This window comes from Saccoglossus kowalevskii, chromosome 13 (assembly GCF_978046115.1).
Source record: "Saccoglossus kowalevskii chromosome 13, keSacKowa6.1, whole genome shotgun sequence".
Taxonomy (NCBI): domain Eukaryota; kingdom Metazoa; phylum Hemichordata; class Enteropneusta; family Harrimaniidae; genus Saccoglossus; species Saccoglossus kowalevskii.
This window is the reverse complement of record NC_140653.1, coordinates 20,696,616-20,722,695: the sequence shown is the minus strand read 5'-3', so window position 1 is coordinate 20,722,695 and position 26,080 is coordinate 20,696,616. Positions and strand designations below refer to the sequence as shown.

The window sequence follows — 26,080 nt, the reverse complement described above, 5'->3', positions numbered from 1 at the left end:
GGGGCTCCCCTGTCCGAGGTTGGCCAGTGATGACCACCAGGGCAGGGCTTCCTTCACTTGGTCCGAGATCGAAACCCGCCTATCTAGTTCCCATAGGAGTGCTCGGCATTATAACAAGCGTTATACCGGGCGGCTGCGTAGTGCAGCCTGGGGAACGACCCTTCGAACCGAGGTCATCATTTCGATGATCTGTATTAGTTCACGGAGGGACACCGAGGGAACGCTGACTAGGCATTCGGCTAGGCTGCTTAGCGCTAAGCAATATGCTTGAAATAGCTAAGCCAATCTTACCTCTGTGTCAAAACTCCATGCCCAGGGACACCAACTGTACGTTGGGTCGAGGTGGGACTTGTCGATTTACTAATGAGCCCGACTGGTGGAGTAAATCTGTTAGCCTGACGCGTTTGGCTATTACCCCTTGCCCGGGTTGTTGGTAACCGGGAGTCTGGGTACGGATTGAGGTGTACCGACATCTGGTGAAGCAGCAGCACTACCTGTTTCATCACTTTGGTGAACATGTAGGGCGCTGTGCCTAACCCGAATGGGGGGCACCCGAAATTTGAATACTTGGCCCAGCTGGGCGATTCAAAGGAGATGGCAACTCACTGGGTGCATCGGTACGTGCAGGTAGGCCCCGCTTAAGTCCAGCAGGGCTAGCCCGTCAAAACGGTGGATGGAGAGAAGAACCCTGAATGGTGTCTCCATGTGAAACCGATCAAGGAGCACGTACTGATACAGTCTGCCGAGGTCCAAAACTGGACGCTTGCCACTTGTAGATTTGGTACTACACATTTGGATAGAAGCCTGGCCTTAGTTCCGGCTGATGTACCCTGTGTATGGCGTCTTTCCCCAGCAAACTGCTACTTCTTGTCTGATTGCTTCCGCCTTGCGGGAGTCGCCTGGCAGTGCCCAACAGAGGGGACACTGACGGGGGGAAATGGAGATTTCAGCGGTATCTCGTAAACGGATGTCACCACCTGGAAAGGTCCAGGGATCGGTCATCCACCGTCCCCAAACCGTGTGGCCATGTGTTCGGCAGTTGCGGGGGGGGGGGGGGGGGCTCCCTTCCCCCATGAGGTGAGTTCCCCAAAGCCTGAAGTAGTCACTAAGTTGTGACCTGGCCATTCACCGAACACATGCCTGTCCCCCCCGGTTGCAGAGGCGAGCGTCAAACATGCCTCCCCTGCTGCCGGGTAGATGTCCGCCCAGGGAGGGTGAGGAGCCACCACCTGGCTCTTACCTCCCTGGGGGCACGCCACTACCCTCCCCTCCCATGGAAGGGTATAAGCGCTTGCCTCCTGGCTGACTCTGGATAGCGAACGACGCCCTAGGGCGTGGTGTTTTCTGTGCTTGGGGTGCCCTCCGTTTGCCCATGGCAGAACCAACTGGCTAGCGGATTCGATCTGAACCCTCTGGTTCATTGCACTCCGAAGCTCCGAGACTGTACCCACCATTCCCTGAACAAAGAGGGTGGAGGATGTCCAGTCTACGTCACTGAGGTGGGGGACGTACCCCGGCTCAGCTTGTCGGCAAAAACACCTGCGTCTAAGGCCGCGTCCCGTAGCACGGTAGTGGCCCTGGCCAAGAGAGCCAGGCGACACTAGGGGGTGTCGCATGCTAGATGTGCGGTGACCCACCAGTAAAAATGTCGCCTGGTCTAGGAGGCTGGTGCGTTCTGCCTCCAAGGTCTCCAGAGTGCTGGTCACGCATAATAATGTGCTCAAGCAACTATGCCCTCAGGGCTGGATGGGTCGTCTTCAAAGCCACCCATGGAACGCGGCTATCCCCCTTTGCCCGGTTTGACAAATTCGTGGTACCGGGATCTGGGGAAGGAGGCTTGGAATCCAGTTGGGGGCGTTTTGGTCTCATCCCACGCTATGGGGTCTGATCCCGAAACCACACCGACCGGGTAGCTTTTGGTCCAGTGGGAAGTGTTGCCTAATGTTATTTCCACTCGGGGGCCTTAAGCATTACATCCTCCGCGGCTGACCAATGCCGCCCATCAACACTGTTTGCATGCTCTGCGCCCCACTCCGCACTCAGGCGGACAGGGAGAGACTTGCCGACGGGGTTGCTTTGGATCCCGATGCCTGTGATCCCATAAGCGTTGAAGCAGCCTTAGGTGGTCGCTCTAGGATCAAGGGTGGGGGTATATACATTGTATCACTGGGATCGATGATACTCCGCCTCACCCCAAAGCGTGGCTCACCAAGTCATATAGATGGAAGACTCTGAGGGACCGCCTGGAGTACCGGCTGTATCCGACGCGAGCGAACTGCATCTCCATTCACTTTAAATATGTGAGAGGGAGCGTGTTCGACTGTGCATCTCATGACAGGGTCGGTTCCCTCTGGGGATGCCCGTGGGTCGGAAGAAAGGAGTCAAAACCCACAGCGGGGACCAGACACAAGGAAAAATTCATTACCGTTGTACCGCTACTGCGTGACGAACCCTAGCTGGCTGAAAGTAGGGGGGGTCAATGTGTGCCCTGCCCTGAAAGCCCTGCCCCGAGATCGGAGACTTGGCTGCCAGCACCCCGTAGGCATTCAGTGCCCGAGGATCCAGAGAAGGACCGGTGCAATTAGCCTGAGCCTCGGCCACCCCCCAAAATAGTGGGAGAGCCGTGCCTTGGAACGGGGGTTCCCCGGAAGAGATCTGTTTGAATGCAATTATGCTTTCGTGTCTCACCTGCTTGCCCACCGAGGGGACACAGTGGAGACAGCTCGCTCCGACTGCGTCTGATCTACCCGGCCTGCCAGGGACGCAATTGCCCCACCAGTCCTTCGACCAAAGCCCTCAACTCGGAGGCAAACCCGGCGCCGTGCGAGGAAGGGTCCACAAAGAGACCCGCAACGGGCCCCATAGGAGGGAAGCCTCCAGGGGCACAGCCTCGCTGCAGCCGGTAAAATCGGGTAAAACACCACCTGAAAAAACAGACTGTGAGGATGCCCTCCGATCAGCGGGGGAGACCAAGAAAAATATCGGTACCTCCGCCGTCGGGCCTCTTACTCGACGTCCCGGTACATGAAGCACCGGTAGCCAAGCGTGAGGACTTTCCACTCATGCAAAACACGCAACTCACTTTAACCGATCTGTTTACTGGACGCCCGACCTTGCTGTGACGCAGTCAGTCTCAGCGATTTTGATGGCTCTGAAAGAAAATCTCAGGCCAAAGAACTCCAGTGAAAAAACACGCTTTTATGCAAAAACCCCGAAACCCGCACGTAGCTACAACAAAGTATCTCGGATGCGGGTTCTATGCTGGTAAATTCTGAATATAACCACTGCACGGTCGACTCGAAACACGAGGAGACCAGAAAGAAAACGGCAGCGAGCCCTGGTGCGGTCATTACATCTATATATTGCTAAATACATTGAAAATAAAAGACGACATGCATGAGGGAAACAAATTACAGTTGTAAAAGGTGCCGCCATGAAAACCAACTGGTTACATAGTGGCGCCGGATTTTGATTTTTTTTGCTGTGAAAAATACTACACACAAAGGGGAAAACGACACAAGGATAAAAATGACTAGGAATACTTATCCTACCAGCTACAATGTCGGATGCCGAGCAGCGGCAACAACCCAAGCCATAAATCCGGACAGGAAAAAAGACAGGCGATCCAGCAGAGCTCACTAGATTTCATCTCCACTCGAGGCGGAGAGAAATTAAGAGTGATGGACGGCTACCTGTGGCGCTGCCAGGTGGCCTCGGTCACGTGGGTTCGTGACGCAAGGGGTAAAAGAATCTTGAGGTCATGGGGCTTCCCCTGACCTGGATTCTATCTCTCAGTCACCGGCAGAATCGCTGATTAATGCCTACAGTTCAAAATAGTCATTTTGACTGACCGGAGTCTATGGTGGGTAATGGAACGTAGTGAATTCAGTAGTGTCTATCGTTTTAGCCTTTTTCCGTCTTTTTGCCAGAGGAGTAATGTGTTATGATAGCGTCTTTGCATTCCGTTTCCACGTCGTATGACTTTTGTTTAGATTAAGTTTATAAGCGTATATGACACAGGAGTTTGATTAATAGATTTTTATTCATTGTTTATTAGTTACCGCTTTGCAATGCTTTAACCGAGAGACGCATCCTTGGTAATCACGTGATCATGCTGTTGACTGCAGCGATTGGCTGATCGCTTGGTTACACTGCCACGTCTTAATTTTTTTTGACCTTTTGATATAGAGTTTGTAACCTTAGTAACGGGTGTCAGTGCAGCGAAGGGTTACCTCAGCGGACCATTTTGAGAAAAGCGAGTCAATTGGTAGCCTTTCCCTTGTTTTTTGATTCATAACCGTTGATATTTGTGACTTTATAATCATTGTATTTAGACTTATAATCAGTTTATTAATCAGTGTATTTTACTCTTTTGATTTATACCTTTATTAGTATTGTATTTAACCCGTATAACGATGAGTAGCGTACGGTATCTTTGATTTATGAACGTGTTATGCCAGGAGGCATGGCTCAGTTTGAGTGAAGGGATGTGTGATGAATTTGTTTTTGCGTATCTGTTGACTGACTTAATTAGTTGATTACGAGTGAATGGCTGTGTTATGTCTGTCATCGTTTAGGCCATGTGAGGTTCCGGACAGAACTCGACTCAGTGATTTGGAACTAATTACAAGATAACCGTCGCTATTCGGACTACTATTTCTGACAGTTGGTATTCGCAATTACTAATATAGTGAACGATTAATCAAAAGATATGACGTGTTCAGTGCTTAGTGTGATTGGCTTTATGATTGAAGGTTACGCCCCAGTCTTTTTACTGCTTTGTAATTGGTTAAGGTTTTGAAAATGAATAAAGAGTTGTTTTAGTTGGTCTTGGCGAGTACACCAGAACAGACGCAGTTCTGGAGAGTCTTGGGACGAGTCTTGACCCAGTCTTGGGCTAGTCTTGACGCAGTCTTGGGACAGAGTCTTGGGTCAGTCTTGCGATAGTCTTGGGGACTTTTCCCCAGGGCGATGTGTCTTATAGATGAATCACTGTCAGAGGTTTCTGGATATTTCTATGTGGATACTGTCTTTATTTCGATCTAGGTTAGTTGTCGCCTTTAATTGCAATCTATCTCGTATATGCTCTCTCATTCAGCATCCATGTGAGATATGAATTGAATAAAGAGTGGTCTATTATGGTACACTTTGATGGTGGCTTACTATGTTTGTTAAATGTACTTGGGTGGTCTTGTCTTGCTCCTTATCTGCATAGAAAGGCTTTTTCTTATGGATATGCTAGTTTCAGACATTGAAACCACATTTTCCTTCATAACATTGCTTGAATGTAGGCTTATGAATGATTTGTTGAATTTGATAAAAATCCTATCATTTTTATTAATATCGAATTTGTTCAAATTGATCTTAACTGTTCCTCTTCATTTCTTTACAGAGATTTATTACTATAATCATTACTATTGGTGTACTTTGCTATCATATTCATAGATATGCCATAATTGTAACCTTAGTATATTAATGATTCCTTTGTTCACACTCCTTGGCTGTAATGGCTGTTGTAATATGCATTTACGTCATACTGATATGCCATTTGTGCAATATTTTTATGTTATTTCCATGGGATGAATATAAGAACTCTTATCATACGCTGCACAAACATTGTAGTTCTTTAATTCAATTAATAAAAGCTTGTGCACAGTAATTATAAAGATAAGTAGCGATAACTCGTAATTGTATTCGCATCATCGTTTTCACAGGGGATGTAAATTTAGCGGCTACTGGACAATGTTTCTGTTTATTGTGTATCTTTTGATTCATTTATATCTTCTAAGCAATCAGACATTAATAGTAAATGTCAACTCCTAATTGAAATATTAAATGTCACAAATAGCAGATATCAACAACTTTTATTGAACGCCTACTTTTAAATACAACTGGATATGGCCATAGCAAATAAAGCATGATAAATTCACGCAAAAATTTACTGCAAATGGACGCAAGGTGATGGACGTTTCGGCCTATTAAAGTAGAGTTCAATGGTAAGATGATCTTAGAAACGTAATAGACTATATATTAAATATTTCTGTAAACAACTGTATGCCAACATCACTTAATAGAATATATATTTAATATTTCTAGTCGCATTTTTGAATAATTTCATTAAATAGTTTAATTACTGTCTAGTTTTAAAAAAAAATTACGGGAGGATAAATATTTTAATCTTCTTGAATTAGAACTTCAATTCTCAACATACAAAACATATCACATATGTACATGTAGGTAATGCAGTTATGGGGTATGACTGTTTGTTATATTTTTTTTTTTTGCTGTCAACTATAGTGCTCCTTTCGATAGTCGAATCTTAATGCCTGGTGTGTATTTTATAATAACTTGTTTCGCCGTTTTTGTGACCTTGCTGTACCATATAAGACATTTAAATACATGTACTTGTATTTTTACTTAAATTAAAACCAAGTAAATATATACAACTAAAAAAACAATGGATATCTAAATGTCCATGTAAAATTGCACATGTTTTGTTTACTGGCCCAAAAAAATCACAATTTTCCACTCCAGTATAAAACTGAATATCTTTAAACAAAGCTTTACTGCCAACACTTATTGTTATGAAATACCTGATATCAACACGTATAACAAAAGGTGTGAATTTCACAATGACAGAAAATCATTATGTCCTCTTATGCCCATTACGTATATTAACAATATAAACGATGCTTTCTTATACGTTTACTTGATCAAATTGGGAGATATTTCTGTATGGCTTCACTAATGTCTGCAACATTACTTGTAACGCTAATTTCAAATACTGAAGATCGTTTATTATACACTAGAGTATCACGGGTCGAAACATACGCCCTGGTCGAAACACTTGGCCGAAACATCCGCCTGGTCGAAACACTTGGCCGAAACATCAGCCCTGGTCGAAACAAAACACTGCCGAAACGTACGGCATCCATTTTTTTTCACATCTGTTTTTACGCTCACATAAATGTTATCCTTGATCAGAAAATGCTAATAATTGGTTATGATTTAACCACAATATTATATTATATTATATAATATATTAATTCATCTGCATTCATCTACAATTTGATTATTACTTTTACAGTTTTGACTGATCTTCAAATAGCTTCCCAGCCTTCTCTAGCAGCATAATGTTTCCAGTGAATTTCAGCTTTCCACTTGCAAATGCCTGAAAAAAAAAATTCAATCAGTCCTATTGAACTTTAAAAACACGTTATGCTGAGTATTACATCAAATTATGCAAATTTTATAAATAAGTATATAATAAAAAAACATTTGAGGTCAGTGAAATTTCATCAATAGGTTATCACATGAGCCAGATAACTCATAGTTTACCCCACATAAGATGAATTTTAAACATCAGAATGGGTGCAAATAGATTTTGAATGACTGCAAACAGCTTAAATAATCCAAACACAGCTGGAATGGGCCAAAAAACAATTTGAACAAGACAAAAATTATTTGAATGAGTGGCAAACACAGTTTGAATGAGTGGCAAACACAGTTTGAATGAGTGGCAAACACAGTTTGAACGAGTGCAAACACAGTTTGAACGAGTGAAAACACAGTTTGAACGAGTGCAAACACAGTTTGAAGGAGTGCAAACACAGTTTGAACGAGTGCAAACACAGTTTGAACAAGTGCAAACACAGTTTGAACGAGTGCAAACACAGTTTGAACGAGTGCAAACACAGTTTGAACGAGTGCAAACACAGTTTGAACGAGTGCAAACACAGTTTGAACGAGTGCAAACACAGTTTGAACGAGTGCAAACACAGTTTGAACGAGTGCAAACACAGTTTGAACGAGTGCAAACACAGTTTGAACGAGTGCAAACACAGTTTGAACGAGTGCAAACAAGGTTGGAACGAGTGCAAAAATGGTTTGAATGAGTGCGAGCACAGTTTGAATGAGTGCGAGTACAGTTTGATGAGTGCGAGTACAGTTTGATGAGTGCGAGTACAGTTTGATGAGTGCGAGCACAGTTTGAATGAGTGCGAGCACAGTTTGAATGAGTGCGAGCACAGTTTGAATGAGTGCGAGCACAGTTTGAATGAGTGCGAGCACAGTTGAATGAGTGCGAGCACAGTTTGAATGAGTGCGAGCACAGTTTGAATGAGTGCGAGCACAGTTTGAATGAGTGCAAGCACAGTTTGAATGAGTGCAAGCACAGTTTGAATGAGTGTTAGCACAGTTTGAATGAGTGCTAGCACAGTTTGAATAAGTGCAAGCACAGGTCGAATGAGTGTAAAAACACAGTTTGAATGAGTGTAAACACAGTTTGAATGAGTGCAAACGCGGTTTTGAATGAGCGCAAATACAGTTTGAATGAATGTAAACACAGATGTTGATTATTTTTCTTCGACATTACCTCCTGTGAGTTTAAATTACCGCTAACCATATCCAGGTAATTATCATCAGATATAGTCAGTGTAGCCGCTGGTTTATCTTGTTTTGGCTTGCCAGAGTAAACAGATCCAGAACCATTCTTCAAATCCATGGCTGTGAGAGATATTCTATTTCAATTACTTGCAAACAAACAATGTATTTTACTCCTGTTGCATACAACACATTAATGGAACAGTGAGCACAAATTTGTTGCATTGTCAGAAACATATTACAAATATTGTATTGTTTGTAAATTGGTTCAAAGGTACACGAAAGAAAAAAATATGATTAAGGTAAATGCGATTCAAGAATGAAAATAATCAGATTTTATCCATTTTGCAAAAAAATACACTCAAATCAATAAAAGGAATTCGATTATTAAAAAGTTTTGGGGGTCACCAGTCTTTTTGAGAAAATTTGGGTTGTATTTTCACAAATGGTGGCCATTTTGTCAGTTAGCCATTGGCAACATGAAATTATATTCATTTGGTTAAAAATCAACAGGAAATTATAGTTTCAGTTATAAAATTCTGCGAAAAATGATTTTATCATCACAAACATAATAGAAATACATTTATTCATGAGTTCAAAAATTGCACTGCATGTAAAAATAAAAGTACACAAATATTAAACCAACAAATTTAAATCAAAGAAAAAAAGATAAATAGATAAAAGCAAATTACTTATTAAAGTTTAGACTTACTCCATTGAGAGAGTGTTTTTCCATTTTCATCAGTGATTGTATAGAGAAAGACAGCATTTATTTTGTTCACCATGTCCGTGGTGACTCTTTTACCCATCTCGGTGAACACCACATCGCTTTTCAGAGGTGTTTTATAACTCTAAATCAAAAATTTATATGAATTGAAATTTAAAACAAGCAGTCCGTCGGCTGAGATAGCTCCGCTGTTGGCAAAGCGCATTTCAATTAAAGAACTGAAGATATCATTAGAAAATGAACAATATGTATAGTATCAAAGCAATCGGACTTGCTGTTTTCAACAAGAATTCGAAAATATCACTTCTTACCAAAATTAACAAAAATATTCATCAAAATTAGATAATTGAAGATATCATCACGAAATGAACAAATCTGAGAGAGGTTTACCTAAGGTACCTATATGTATAGTAGGTATCAAAGCAATCAGACTTGCAGTTTTGAACAAGAAGTCGAAAATATCACTTTTTACCAAAAATTACCAAAATATTCACCAAAATTAGAGAATTGAAGATATCATAACAAAATAAACAAATCTGAGAGAGGTCCACATGTAGTATATATATATAACAGCAAAGCAATCAGACTTACGGTTTTCAACAAGAAGTCGAAAATATCACTTTTTACCAAAAATGTCAAAAATATTCACCAAAATTAGAGAATTGAAGATATCATCATAATATGAACATATTTAAGAAAGGTCTACCCAAGGTACATTTACACTAAGTATCAAAGCATTCAAGCAGTGGACAATCACTCATATCATAAGCTCAGCTCGACAACGGAGCTAAAAATGTGTTATATCATTTTCTTGATGGATAAGGAACAGAAAAATAATTGAGAGATGTCATTGTTGATATGAAAATTCATTCTCAGTTTTTCAATTATGCACATGTGCGACTTTGGAATAACAAATGTACAGCTTTGGAAAGTTTTTATTAAATTTCATTAGCTAAAACACAGAGTGATCAACAAACCTGATTCTACTTGTAGTGATGGCAAATTAGTCTTGAATACCAAATGTGTCGAACCAGAAAATTAGGAAGTCGCATGATCTCCGAAGAATGAAAAAGACATTTGCTTTACTGAGAATGTCACCATTAAATCGTACCTTATACCCAAAGATCATAAAAAAGAGAATTAAATATAGATTATGTCAATTTATACCGGATTTACATTGTGGTTCCTAGTTGCAGATCGTAAAGGTTTGGTAGCAGAGGTATCAGTATCACTTTCAATTTCATTCAACACTAAATACGGTCTCTGAAAATTCTCTACAAAGAAATATCAATATTTGAATGCTGAAATGCAAGATTACATTATCAAGGCACTAAAACTGCACCATCTGTTAGCTCTTAGTATTTATAGAAATAGAAAATTCATGATTACTTTTATAATAATTATTCAAATTATATATATAAACAATTGAGAACAATCAGTATTTAACCTTTGACTCTTTGGGTGCAAAGGTCAACATATGTCACCATTCACAAAATTGAACCCATTTATCAAAACATGTAGGCAATGTAGAATTCTGTCTAGTTGGTCTAAAATTAACAAAGATATTCTACAAAAAAAATTTCAAAATGTTCATTGACTTCAAAATGTTTGTGTGAAACGTATCATAGATAGTTGACATGGTTCACTAGGTCACCTGTACATTTTTTTTACATCATTGAAACTAGAATTTACTTGATGTGAAAATTTGTTCTAATCATAATAAGTCAATACAATGTTGCTTACAAAAGAAAAAGCTAAAGAAATGATACAAGAAAGTCATGATCAATTGATGGGATTGAGTGAAAATGTTCTACTAACATTTATATTATTTGCGAACCTACCTGGAAAGGTAAAATTGGTGAAATCTGTAATCTTGTTCCAATTATCCCGTACTGCATACAAATTAAATTTACCATTTTATCAAAAAGCATTAATCAAAATAATACAGATAATTGCACGTAACTGCAACAACCACAGCCAAAGCCATAACAAATATTGTCATTACACTAGTTCATAGTTTGCGCCCTCTAGTGTTCATAAAACAATAAAAGCAAAAGCAACTCAAAACTACTATGCAGCAGGCATGACATCCTGGTAAAATGTAATGTTTTTATAAAGTGACCTGATAAACTGTTACCATAACTACTATATTTTAGGAATGCATGTGTTCACTAAACTTACAGAGGTATTTCTAGGTCAAATAAGTAATATTTCAACAAGCAGCCTCTAGGGTGAGATAGCTCCACTGTTGCACTTTTCAATTAAAGAATTGAAGAAATCCTCACAAAATGAACAAATATAAGAGAGGTCCACCTGTAGTACTTTTATGTATACTATCAAATCAATCAGACTTGAGGTTTTTAACAAGAAGTCCAAAATATCACTTTTTACCAAAAATGACAAAAATATTCATCAAAATTACAGAATTGAAGATATCATCAATAAATGAACAAATCTAAGTGAGGTCTACTCAAGGTACACCTACACTAAGTATCAAAGCAATCAGGTGGTGGACAACCACTCATATTATAAACTTCGCTTGATAAATTCAACAGTGGAGCTAATAATTCAGAATACAAAATTTTTTGCTGATTTGTGATTTGGGGTTTACCAGTGTTTCTATTGGAGCAGGACTTCTAATGGAGAAAAGACAACTGTTTGTCTTCATGTATTTGTATTGGAAGAATAATATCAACCATAAATTTTGAGCCACCCACCAATGACAGAATACATTTGGTTCAATCTAACATTTTTATCTTGATAGGAGAAATGTAATATTATAATATGATCCATACTAAGACTCCAGGCTTGGTGATATTTTGAGTTGTAACTTACCATCTTCTGGTAACATTGGTACACCTTTCTTTCTGACGACAGCCCCATGTGACCTGCTCCACTTTACTACAAATAAAAATATTGTGAGAAAATTATAGCTTACAGTAATGACGAGAATTCCATCAATACAGTAATGACGAGAATTCCATCAATACAGTAATGAAGAGAATTCCATCAATACAGTAATGAAGAGAATTCCATAAATACAGTAATGAAGAGAATTCCATCAATACAGTAATGAAGAGAATTCCATCAATACAGTAATGACGAGAATTCCATCAATACAGTAATGAAGAGAATTCCATCAATACAGTAATGAAGAGAATTCCATCAATACAGTAATGACGAGAATTCCATCAATACAGTAATGACGAGAATTCCATCAATACAGTAATGACGAGAATTCCATCAATACAGTAATGAAGAGAATTCCATCAATACAGTAATGAAGAGAATTCCATCAATACAGTAATGAAGAGAATTCCATCAATACAGTAATGAAGAGAATTCCATCAATACAGTAATGACGAGAATTCCATCAATACAGTAATGACGAGAATTCCATCAATACAGTAATGAGGAGAATTCCATCAATCCAAGTAATGACGAGAATTCCATCAATCCAAGTAATGACGAGAATTCCAGCTTACAGTAATGAAGCAAATTCCCATTGAGGTTGCAGATTGGCATCCTCCCAACACCAATCTGAGGTATATTGTGCAATAAGTGTTTGAAACTTGAAACATTTTGAAGTTAGACATTAGTAAATATTTTATGAATATAACAAATCATTTTAATTATTTCTTTACTAAATAATGATAAATAAAACTTTATAGACATTGTAGAATTAAACTGGTCCTAAAATTGTGGACAAACACAAATTTAACCTATTAACCTAAATTAAAAAAATGTTTCTTGTACAAACACTAGTTTAAAAAAGCAGCAGAGCGCTATTTTAGCCAAATTTTACTAGTAAAGCCTTATATTGCACAGGTCTGTGCTGTGACTACACAACAGAGAATTCCATCGCACAGTATCGGAGGGAATTCCATCGCACAGTAACGGAGGGAATTCCATCCCACAGTAACTGAGGGAATTCCAGCTTACCGTAACGAGGGGAATTCCAGCTTACCGTAAGGAGGAAAATTTCAGCTTCCCATAACGAAGGGAATTCCAGCTTACCGTAACGAGAGGAATTCCAGCTTACCGTAACGATGGGAATTCCAGCTTACAGTAACGAGGGGAATTCCATCTCACAGTAACAAAGGAAACTCCATCTCACAGTAACAAAGGGAATACCATCTCACAGTAACAAAGGGAATTCCATCTCACAGTAACAACTCTAATTCCATCTTACAGTAACAAATAGAATTCCATCTTACAGTAACAAAGGGAATTCCATCTTACAGTAACAAAGGGAATTCCATCTTACAGTAACAAAGGGAATTCCATCTTACAGTAACAAAGGGAATTCCATCTTACAGTAACAAAGGGAATTCCATCTTACAGTAACAAAGGGAATTCCATCTTACAGTAACAAAGGGAATTCCATCTTACAGTAACAAAGGAATTCCATCTCACAGTAACAAAGGGAATTCAATCTTACAGTAACAAAGGGAATTCCATCTTACAGTAACAAAAGGAATTCCATCTTACAGTAACAAAGGGAATTCCATCTTACAGTAACAAAGGGAATTCCATCTCACAGTAACAAAGGAATTCCATCTCACACTAACAAAGGAAACTCCATCTCACAGTAACAAAGGGAATTCCATCTTACAGTAACAAATAGAATTCCATCTTACAGTAACAAAGGGAATTCCATCTTACAGTAACAAAGGGAATTCCATCTTACAGTAACAAAAGGAATTCCATCTTACAGTAACAAAGGGAATTCCATCTTACAGTAACAAAGGGAATTCCATCTTACAGTAACAAAGGGAATTCCATCTTACAGTAACAAAGGGAATTCCATCTTACAGTAACAAAGGGAATTCCATCTTACAGTAACAAAGGGAATTCCATCTCACAGTAACAAAGGGAATTCCATCTTACAGTAACAAAGGGAATTCCATCTTACAGTAACAAAGGGAATTCCATCTTACAGTAACAAAGGGAATTCCATCTTACAGTAACAGAGGGAATTCCATCTTACAGTAACAAAAGGAATTCCATCTTACAGTAACAAAAGGAATTCCATCTTACAGTAACAAAGGGAATTCCATCTTACAGTAACAAAGATAATTCCATCTTACAGTAACAAAGATAATTCCATCTTACAGTAACAAAGGGAATTCCATCTTACAGTAACAAAAAGAATTCCATCTTACAGTAACAAAAGGAATTCCATCTTACAGTAACAAAGGGAATTCCATCTTACAGTAACAGAGGGAATTCCATCTTACAGTAACAGAGGGAATTCCATCTTACAGTAACAAAAGGAATTCCATCTTACAGTAACAAAAGGAATTCCATCTTACAGTAACAAAAGGAATTCCATCTTACAGTAACAAAAGGAATTCCATCTTACAGTAACAAAGGGAATTCCATCTTACAGTAACAAAGATAATTCCATCTTACAGTAACAAAGATAATTCCATCTTACAGTAACAAAGGGAATTCCATCTTACAGTAACAAAAGGAATTCCATCTTACAGTAACAAAAGGAATTCCATCTTACAGTAACAAAGGGAATTCCATCTTACAGTAACAAAGGGAATTCCATCTTACAGTAACAAAGGGAATTCCATCTTACAGTAACAAAGGGAATTCCATCTTACAGTAACAAAGGGAATTCCATCTTACAGTAACAAAGGAAACTCCATCTCACAGTAACAAAGGGAATTTCATCTCACAGTAACAAAGGGAATTCCATCTCACAGTAACAAAGGGAATTCCATCTTACAGTAACAAAGGGAATTCCATCTTACAGTAACAAAGGGAATTCCATCTTACAGTAACAAAGGGAATTCCATCTTACAGTAACAAAGGGAATTCCATCTTACAGTAACAAAGGGAATTCCATCTTACAGTAACAAAGGGAATTCCATCTTACAGTAACAAAGGGAATTCCATCTCACAGTAACAAAGGGAATTCCATCTTACAGTAACAAAGGGAATTCCATCTTACAGTAACAAAGGGAATTCCATCTTACAGTAACAGAGGGAATTCCATCTTACAGTAACAGAGGGAATTCCATCTTACAGTAACAAAAGGAATTCCATCTTACAGTAACAAAAGGAATTCCATCTTACAGTAACAAAGGGAATTCCATCTTACAGTAACAAAGATAATTCCATCTTACAGTAACAAAGATAATTCCATCTTACAGTAACAAAGGGAATTCCATCTTACAGTAACAAAAAGAATTCCATCTTACAGTAACAAAAGGAATTCCATCTTACAGTAACAGAGGGAATTCCATCTTACAGTAACAGAGGGAATTCCATCTTACAGTAACAGAGGGAATTCCATCTTACAGTAACAAAAGGAATTCCATCTTACAGTAACAAAAGGAATTCCATCTTACAGTAACAAAAGGAATTCCATCTTACAGTAACAAAGGGAATTCCATCTTACAGTAACAAAGATAATTCCATCTTACAGTAACAAAGATAATTCCATCTTACAGTAACAAAGGGAATTCCATCTTACAGTAACAAAAAGAATTCCATCTTACAGTAACAAAAGGAATTCCATCTTACAGTAACAAAGGGAATTCCATCTTACAGTAACAAAGGGAATTCCATCTTACAGTAACAAAGGGAATTCCATCTTACAGTAACAAAGGGAATTCCATCTTACAGTAACAAAGGGAATTCCATCTTACAGTAACAAAGGGAATTCCATCTTACAGTAACAAAGGGAATTCCATCTTACAGTAACAAAGGGAATTCCATCTTACAGTAACAAAGGGAATTCCATCTTACAGTAACAAAAGGAATTCCATCTTACAGTAACAAAAGGAATTCCATCTTACAGTAACAAAGGGAATTCCATCTTACAGTAACAAAAGGAATTCCATCTTACAGTAACAAGGGGAATTCCATCTTACAGTAACAAGGGGAATTCCATCTTACAGTAACAAAAGGAATTCCATCTTACAGTAACAAAAGGAATTCCATCTTACAGTAACAAAAGGAATTCCATCTTACAGTAACAAAAGGAATTCCATCTTACAGTAACAAAAGGAATTCCATCTTACAGTAACAAAAGGAATTCCATCTTACAGTAACAAAAGGAATTCCATCTTATAGTAACAAAAGGAATTCCATCTTACAGTAACAAAGGGAATTCCATCTTATAGTAACAAAAGGAATTCCATCTTACAGTAACAAAAGGAATTCCATCTTACAGTAACAAAAGGAATTCCATCTTACAGTAACAAAGGGAATTCCATCTTACAGTAACAAAGATAATTCCATCTTACAGTAACAAAGATAATTCCATCTTACAGTAACAAAGGGAATTCCATCTTACAGTAACAAAAAGAATTCCATCTTACAGTAACAAAAGGAATTCTATTTTACAGTAACAAAGGAAATTCCATCTTACAGTAACAAAGGGAATTCCATCTTACAGTAACAAAGGGAATTCCATCTTACAGTAACAAAGGGAATTCCATCTTACAGTAACAAAGGGAATTCCATCTTACAGTAACAAAAGGAATTCCATCTTACAGTAACAAAAGGAATTCCATCTTTTAGTAACAAAAGGAATTCCATCTTACAGTAACAAAAGGAATTCCATCTTACAGTAACAAAAGGAATTCCATCTTACAGTAACAAAAGGAATTCCATCTTACAGTAACAAAAGGAATTCCATCTTATAGTAACAAAAGGAATTCCATCTTACAGTAACAAAAGGAATTCCATCTTATAGTAACAAAAGGAATTCCATCATTGAATCAAAGAAATTTCTTGGAAAGACTCACATTTAGCTATCCATCCAGCACCCACTTCAAAGAGTGATCCAGTCTCATCACAACTCTCATGACATAAATATAAAACCACTGGCGCCACATAATCAGGCTTCAGTTGTGCTACAACTTCTGGTCAAAACAAAACAAAAATGGATCAGGACTTGACAGAAAGTCGATTAACAAGCCTATGTATGTTATGAAAGTGGCATTTACAGGTTGTTTAATACATACCATCTGGTACTACTGGTGTCATCATTCTGGATGCGGCAAATGGCGCTATAGCATTGCAATTGATATTGTATTTGATTCCTTCATCGGATAATGTATAACTGAGTCCAACCAGCCCAAGCTTAGCTGTAAAATAAGAGGAAACATGTGAATGTGGAGTTTATAATTTGATCAATTGAAAATTTGAAAATCAATTTATGAACAGTAATACTAGTTCAGACAATAGGAAACAGAACTGGTTCAGACAATAGGAATCAGTACTAGTTCAGACATTAGGAAACAGAACTGGTTCAGACAATAGGAAACAGAACTGGTCCAGAAAATAGGAACCAGTAGTGACCCAGACAATAGTAACAAGTCCTGGTCTAGACAATAGTAACAAGTCCTGGTCTAGACAAAAAGAACCAGTACTGCTCAAGACAAAAGGAACCAGTACTAGGCCAAACAATAAGAACCAATTCTGGTCCAGACAATAGTACTGGTTCAGACAATATGAACCAGTTTTGGTCCAGACAATAGTACTGGTTCAGACAATATGAACCTGTACTGGTCCAGATAAAAGAAACCAGTACTAGTTCAGACAATAGGAACCAGTACTGGTCCAGACAAAAGAAACCAGTACTAGTTCAGACAATAGGAACCAGTACTGGTCCAGACAACATTACTGGTCTAGACAATAGGAAACAGTACTCATCCAGACAAAAGATACCAGTACTAGTTCAGACAAAAGAAACTGGTACTAGTTCAGACAATAGAAACCAGTACTGGTCCAGACAAAAGATACCGGTACTAGTTCAGACTAAGAGAAACTGTACTGGTACAGAAAGAAGAAAATAATACTGGTACAGACAATAGGATCTAGTACTGGTCCAGACAATAAGAACCACTACTAGTATTGATAAAAAACAGAATCTGGTACACTGGTCCAGGCAATAGGAAACGGTACTGGTCCAGAAAATAGGAATCAGTACTGGTCTAGACAAGGGGAGCCAGTACTAGTTCAGATAATAGGAACCAGTACTAGTTCAGAGAACAGGGACCAGTACGGATCCAGACAACAGGGACCTGTACAGGTCCAGACAACAGGGACCAGTACGGGTCCAGACAACAGGGACCAGTACGGGTCCAGACAACAGGGACCAGTACGGGTCCAGACAACAGGGACCAGTACGGGTCCAGACAACAGGGACCAGTACGGGTCCAGACAACAGGGACCAGTACGGGTCCAGACAGTAGGCACTAGTATGGGTGCAGACATTAAAAACCAGTACTGGTACAGACAATAGTAACCGACAATGGGCCAGGACTTGGATGCTGTCAATATTACCTGTAGAATAACTAGCTTGACCAATGTTGCCATAGATACCAGCACTTGATGATGTCATAATAATTCTTCCATACTTTTGTTTTTTCATATGTGGCCAAGCTGCCCTAGTGACCTGGAATGCACCACGACTGTGAACTCGATGTACAAGATCTAATAATGTAAGAAAAATGGTAAATTCCATTGTAAATTCCTCACACCTGAATACCGTATACTCAATATATGTATGTACATATGACTTTAACCTTTTCACCACCAGACTTTTTTTTCAATTGTTTTGCACTTTTTTCTTTATTCTTCAATATTTCTGGAAATGAAGACCAATTTTAGAGCCAACAAAAAATTAGGGTTTTTGTTCCAATCTTCTGAAGGACAGTGCAGACTGTAAACAGGATTATTTTGTGAATTTGTGATGAAAAAAAGGGAGCTGGTGGTGAAAAGATTGATTTAAATTACCAAATTAAATCACATTCATGAATTTCTTCTGAAGAAAGCAGTATTTATCACATTTGCTGAACTTTATCGTAATTTATAAACATTTCAAGATATGACGCGAGTCCCAAATGATTCAACAGTAAACAAAACAGCAGACATTTTGAATCAGAACAAAAAAACAAATGATAATGTATAATGTAGTTGTAGAAATTGATCAGTGCGATCAGTCAATGTATGACAGAGACATTATGGTCCTGTTATATAAACGTTCAATCCAAGTATCAAGACAGACAGTAGCTGCATCCATATATAACCAAGATCTGGGTCCAGAATGGCAGAAATGCTTGATTTTGATACATTTTTACATAAGAATGGCTGCCATTCGGCCATCTTGAATCTGATGGTGAAAAAATACATGTGCATATTTGTGACAAGATGCAGAAATTTTAACATGATTAGTCAACTCATGTCATGCAACATCCATTAAAACAAAATATCTGCCAGTTGGCCATTTTGAAATTAATTTTATGTTTGTATCAAGTTTGCATATACACGACGAGATCTGGTTCCAGACTTAAAGAAATGCTTGATTTGGATGGATTTTAACATTAAAATGGCTGCCATTCAGCCATCATGAAACGAATGATAGTACGTATGTATCCCAAGATTGATTTTAGGATCCCCAAACAGTGATGGCAGTCAAGGCTTGGAAAGCGCTTTATCACATATCAAATACATGGTTATAAAAAACCTTCATCTGTATCTACATTTGTTTTTTCATTTTGAGTTTTCATTAAATTTTTCCTTTTTTTTTTTCAGCAGTTCAAGCTAAAGTCTGACACGCCATATTTTAACTAATACATGCAGGGACAATAAATATGAATTTTATTCCGAGCCTAATAGAAAACGGCTCAACTATTTATGTTAGTGTATTAACTAATAATAGAGTAAACGTGGTAGTAAATTTTATTCAGCTTTACCTACCCCAGTCTGTATCACTTGTTCTTGCAAATAAATTATCTCTCAATATCCCGGCATTGTTGACAATGATATCTATAGAGGAAACAGAATAGTGAAATCGCAGAGATATATCTTGGCAAAGTTGACAATGATATTTATGGAGAAAACAGAACTGTGAAATTGCAGTGATATATCCCAGAAATGTTAACAATGTTATCTATACAGAAACACAGTGATATATCTTGGTATTGTTCACAACAATATCTATACAGCAAACAAAATTGTAAATTCACAGTGATATATTCCAGCAATGTTGACAATGATATCTATAGAAGAAACAGAATAGTGAAATCGCAGAGATATATCTTGGCAAAGTTGACAATGATATTTATGGAGAAAACAGAATTGTGAAATTGCAGTGATATATTCCAGTAATGTTAACAATGTTATCTATCCAGAAAACAGAATTGTGAAAGCACAGTGATGTATCTTGGTATTGTTCACAATAATATCTATAGAGAAAACAGAATTATGGAATGACAGTGACATTTCCTGACATTGTTGACAATGATATCTATACAGAAAACAGAATTGTGAAATCGCAGTGATGTATCCCTTCATTGAAAATAGAATCACAAAATGTAAATATTCACACAGCATGAAAGGCTTGTACCTTTCATCAAATTATTAAGATGTATAATAATGAGGTTATCACAAGAATACCGCGAAGTATGCACTCAGTCAGTACTGGATTGCATCAACCGACCACCGCTTAACATCAGTCATTATATGATCACCATACTGCCACCATGAATACAATAAAGTATTCTCATAATAACACAGTATATTTTGAAAAATAATATATAATACAAGTAAATGTGCACCCCCAAAAATATCAAGACAGGATATTAGAACAATGGCCAAACTAAGTTGCTATAGTCTAGAAATTGAAGTTTAGAGACATACACGTCTGAAACACCAGATGATGAAAGAATTTGTAAAATATGTAAAACAACAGAAGATGAAATAAATTAAATAATACACTGTCGATTATATTCAAATGAAAGACAGGAACTTTATGAATAATTCAACAGAAGGTAGAATAATTTCTCAACATAGAACTACATGGACAAATTCAAAATGACTTTAAACATGACAGAGCCATCCCTGTTTAAAAACTTGTTATCAAATACATAAACAACGCTTTATACTAAACAAGCAGCCTGTCAGCTGAGATAGCTCCGCTGTTAGCAGTGCACATGGCAATTAAAGAACAGAAGATATCATTAGAAAATGAAAAAATCTGAGAGAGGTCCACATGTAGTACCTATATATGTATTATCAAAGCAATTGGACTTGCGGTTTTCAACAAGAAGTCGAAAATATCAATTTTTACCAAAAATTACAAAAATATTCATCAAAATTAGAGAATTAAATATATCATCATGAAATGAACAAATCTGAGAGAGGTCTACATGTAGTACCTATATATGTAATATCAAAGCAATTGGACTTGAGGTTTTTAACAAGAAGTCGAAAATATCACTTTTACCAAAAATGACAGAAATATTCACCAAAATTAGAAAATTGAAGATATCAATACAAAATGAACAAATCTGAGAGAGGTCCACATGTAGTACCTATATATGTAATATCAAAGCAATTGGACTTGCGGTTTTTAACAAGAAGTCGAAAATATCACTTCTCACCAAAAATTACAAAAATATTCAACAAAATTAGAGAATTGAAGATATCATTATGAAATGAACAAACCTGAGAGATGTCCACATGTAGTACCTATATATGTAATATCAAAGCAATTGGACTTGCGGTTTTCAACAAGAAGTCGAAAATATCACTTTTTACCAAAAATGACAAAAATATTCACCAAAATTAGAGAATTAAAGATATCATTACAAAATGAACAAATCTGAGAGAGGTCTACCCAAGGTACATATACACCAAGTATCAAAGCATTCAGGCTTGTAGTTTTCAAGAACAAGTCGAAAAAGTAACACATTGACACGGACGACGGACGACGATGAACGACGATGGACAATCACTCATATGATAAGCTCCGCTCGACAAAGTCTACAGCGGAGCTAAAAACAAGCACTAACATAACTACTCAGTTATTCACACCATATTAATTAAAAAATTCTTAATTATTTACAAACCAAAGAATAATTGTAATTACTTTATGATTATTATAAAGATTGTTATTATCATTATAGTGGTTTGCTGTTGATTCTTCTGCAAAAGTATTGGATTGTTTGAACATAGCAAGAAAAGAGAATTGAAAACTTCAAATCAAAAAATCATTCGCTGCAGGAAATTTTGATTACTAGTACTACACATTTGCAGTTACTTAAAATAATTATTATTTAATTCTCACCAATTCGTCCAAAATTTTCCAGTGCAGTCTGTACCAATCTGGCTCCATTTTCAACAGAATCTATAAATAAATAAATAGTTAATAAATCAAGACAGTATAGTATTTTTATTACAGAACAGTCAATTTATAATAATCAATAAAATTGATAATGATAATAGCAACTATAGAACAAGAAACCATATCTGTTTTTTTTTAATCATTGTAGGTTTGTCATATACTTCAAAAATTAACAAATAAATTATTGCATGATGCATAATGTACAAAATATTGACAGGAAATAATGTTTGAAGCGTTAATGAGAGTAACTCTGGAAAAATTACATTGTGGCATGTAATTTATTTGGGAAAGGATAATTTTATAGTTATTGAGAGAAAATGTTAAATAAGGCAAAAAACTAAATTATTTCAGCACACATATCAGTTAAAAAGGTATGGTAACATTTTTTTATGGTTTCTGTCAAAATATTGTAATAGATGAAATTAAAAAAAAAACATTAGAAAAAAAAGCTTGATAACCACACCATTTTTTTCATCATCATGGGATAAAAAAATAGTATAGCATCTGAATAATAATCAGTAGATCCAAATTCAGATTCTATCTTGTGTTGAACACTAAATAGGGCTGACCCCTACACCATAATGTGCCAGACTCAATAGGAAGGCTATGGGATTTATTAACTAACGATGGTGACTTTGGGAGAATCTTTGTTAATGTCTGCAGGTGCTCATGTTCAACTGGGCCTGGTTAACGCCAGGATAGCACATTAAATTACCATAATGCCATAAATTATGATAGGAAAATAGCCACACAGCCCTATCACATAGTCACAAAATGGAATATGGTCGCTGTAACAGATTTTAATGCATTCTGACTATACTAATTATGATTACATATTCTAATCGTCAGCTTTGGATAAATAATTTTTAATTTATTCAGTCAGTCAAAATTAAATACAAATATAATATAATTTATATGCATAATATATTCAAAATTTCAGTTGAAGCTATTAATAAATATTGCCAATTATTTTTTCACCAAACAGTCCTGTTAAAATATACTTATTTTTGTGACCAATATTTATCAAAGCTTTTTTTTATTCTGTACTGACTGGTATACAAAAAAGTACAATCATGCATTCACACCAACAATATTGACTCAGAAATGGTTAGAATTCAAAAATATGTCTGCATGGTCATCAGAATATCATCAGCACTGGACCCATGATTGGTAGGTCTCAAGTTCAAATCCCACAAAGGGCACAACGTACACCAAAAAATGGAGTAACCTGCAAACCTGGTTGAATGTGTCACAGACTCTTGCAAGAACAATAAATAATGAGGGCAAACATCAGATACATGCAGTATGTGGTACTGTTGCCGAAAACAAAACTACATTAAAAAAGAAAAGAGGCAACTACTAGTATATGTCCTAACTACTTACCATAATTTGCAACAGCATTTCCTCCTTTAGACCTTATTTCATCCACCACTATATCAGCAGCTTTGGTACTTTTCCCTCCACCATTAAGATCCCCACCCAAGTCATTAACTGTGTGGTAAAGTAAAAAGGAATTTAAAAAGGAATATGAACAGTTATTATTTTTCAACCTGTTGGATAATGCTTACCCTGGACTAAGTCCTGATATTAAAGTAATTTGGAGAATTCACACGTTTTCTTTAATCTCCGAAATCAAGCTTCAAAACTGAAGATAGCAATGAAATCCAAAACATGTAATCAATATGCATATTTAGCTATTTAACATGCACAGATTTGTAACAAAAACTAATCAGGTCTTTCAACTGTATGATATATAAATATTATATGTGTTCTGATTTTATTGAATGGTTCTTGCAGTATACTGCAGATATAACAGCTGTAACATTTTGCCTTATAACCCCCACCCCGTTCCATGTTTTGCTAAAATTAAAAAGGAAATGAGAATATTATCTGTCCTTCTTACCAACAACTGCAGCGCCACGACTCGCAAACATAAGAGCATATTGGCGACCAAGACCTACAAGTTATAAATTGTAAATAATATTAATGAACAAAGTTCTGCAGTATATAACTATGTATGGAGGTAAAAAGAGTTTTTCTTTTTACCTCCATGAACTATGGGACCTCGAAATTTGAATCATTGAACTACTGGTATACTCGTCTCGGCAATGAATCAGCCAGGTCAAAGGTCAGGTCCGAGGTTCGCTCAAAAATCCCGAAGTTTTTTTGGGAGTTTTTTCTTCTGACATCGCCTTTACCTCTCTTGTGAAATACTAGTACGACATTTCTAAAGACGTTAAACAATATGCCATCATAAAGATGCAACATTGTAATCAGCCGAGTAACATTGAACATGGCCGTCGGAAAACGTGTGGTCGATATGACGTCACATCTTAAGTTTACGTTGTGGGACATATAATCACTGCGCTTTCCGAGATTTCTAAGATCTCTACGATATTCGGGACCTCAGATACCACATATATTCTAGCGCATACTCGGGAGAAGCGGATCGCCAAACATCCCCGGGAATCATCGTACTTTTAACGTTTTGTTTACATTCGTGTAAATACGCACTAGGTCGACATTCACGTATTGTCAGCTGATTATTTTTGTATTAATATACATGCGAACCTTACCATTTCCTGCACCAGTAACCAATGCAACTCGTCCGTCGAACCGCAGAGCAGCGGGAGCAGCCATGGTAATTGCACGCTGTCACAGAGTCTTGGTCTGTCCAATGTATTGCACCACATTTACATCACAACTTGAGTTCAAAGATCACTTCCTTTTACAGCATGCGCAGCTTACGTTAGATGTGTTGATGTTTATTCAGTTTTCACGTAGTAAATATAAAATAACTACATTACTTTATCTGTTCGATAAATTAATCAGGGCAATCCTAGTTTATGGAAGTGATGTATGGAGTCATGAATGCTCGCACAATTCTGCCATCGAAGATGTTCATACCACCTACCTCACATTCATTCAAGGTGTTTCCATAAATACACTAGCCTGACTTGTAGGCGTGAGTGGCGCCCTCGCCGGCCTAACGGCGTCAGAGACTGTGTTGAGTTTGGAGCACCGTGGAAGGCGCAACTCATGCGACTTTGTCAGGCTATAAATACACCAATAATGGGTATAAATACACCAATACATGTAATGGGTATTTATTGAGAATTTGGTGGATTCCCGTTGTACACAATCATATTGAAACAACTATTTAAATATTACAGACGTGTATAAACTAAAGACAATTTACTTCTCAAAGAAGCAGCACTAGTAAATTAACAAATAAATAAATATATATATAATGATTCGTCAAAATGAAAACCCAACTAACAAAAAAATAGATCAAATTGTAATTATGAACACAAACATTTCGAACGCAAAGTAAGGAAAATAAAATAAATAAACAAGCACTCTACATACAGAAACTTCAAAAAAAATTGGAATTACAAAAAAATACATACATGTGATAGACATAGACATTATTGAACTGCGCGAAGAGCTCGGCATATTTAGATTAGGGAGTCACAGTTTAAAAATTGAATCTGACCGGTACACGAAACCAAAAACAACAGTTGAAAAGAAGACGTATGACCTATGTAATACAGAGGAAATTGAAAATGAATTCCGTCTAATAATGTCATGTCCAAACTACGAACAACAGAGAAACTTTCACTGTAAATTTATCTATATATTATAAGTCTTCGCAGTACACAGATTAATACGGCACAATTTATTAAACATTCAAATAGCAACACCTCGTGGTAGGCGTATAAGTATAGATTTATTGTAATGATATTTTCGTATGTTTAATCTTGTAATTTGTGAATGTAACTTTGTAATTTTTGACCACTTCTTATAGTTCTAGT

At 37.2% G+C, this 26,080-nt stretch overlaps 1 protein-coding gene across 1 annotated transcript; it reads right to left on the bottom strand.

Moving 5' to 3' along the window:
* Positions 1-5,601: 5,601 nt before the first annotated feature.
* LOC100367453 (peroxisomal multifunctional enzyme A-like) lies at positions 5,602-24,981 on the bottom strand. Its single transcript, XM_078012721.2, has 14 exons — positions 24,842-24,981; positions 24,169-24,222; positions 23,649-23,756; positions 22,209-22,268; positions 19,838-19,906; positions 18,422-18,571; positions 17,098-17,220; positions 16,879-16,995; positions 11,945-12,010; positions 10,951-11,001; positions 10,277-10,383; positions 9,095-9,233; positions 8,375-8,505; positions 5,602-7,171 (listed from the first exon to the last, which is right to left on the bottom strand). The coding sequence occupies exons 1-14, from the start codon at positions 24,903-24,905 to the stop codon at positions 7,082-7,084; spliced, it is 1,329 nt and encodes a 442-aa protein (XP_077868847.1). The 5' UTR covers positions 24,906-24,981; the 3' UTR covers positions 5,602-7,081.
* Positions 24,982-26,080: the final 1,099 nt, after the last annotated feature.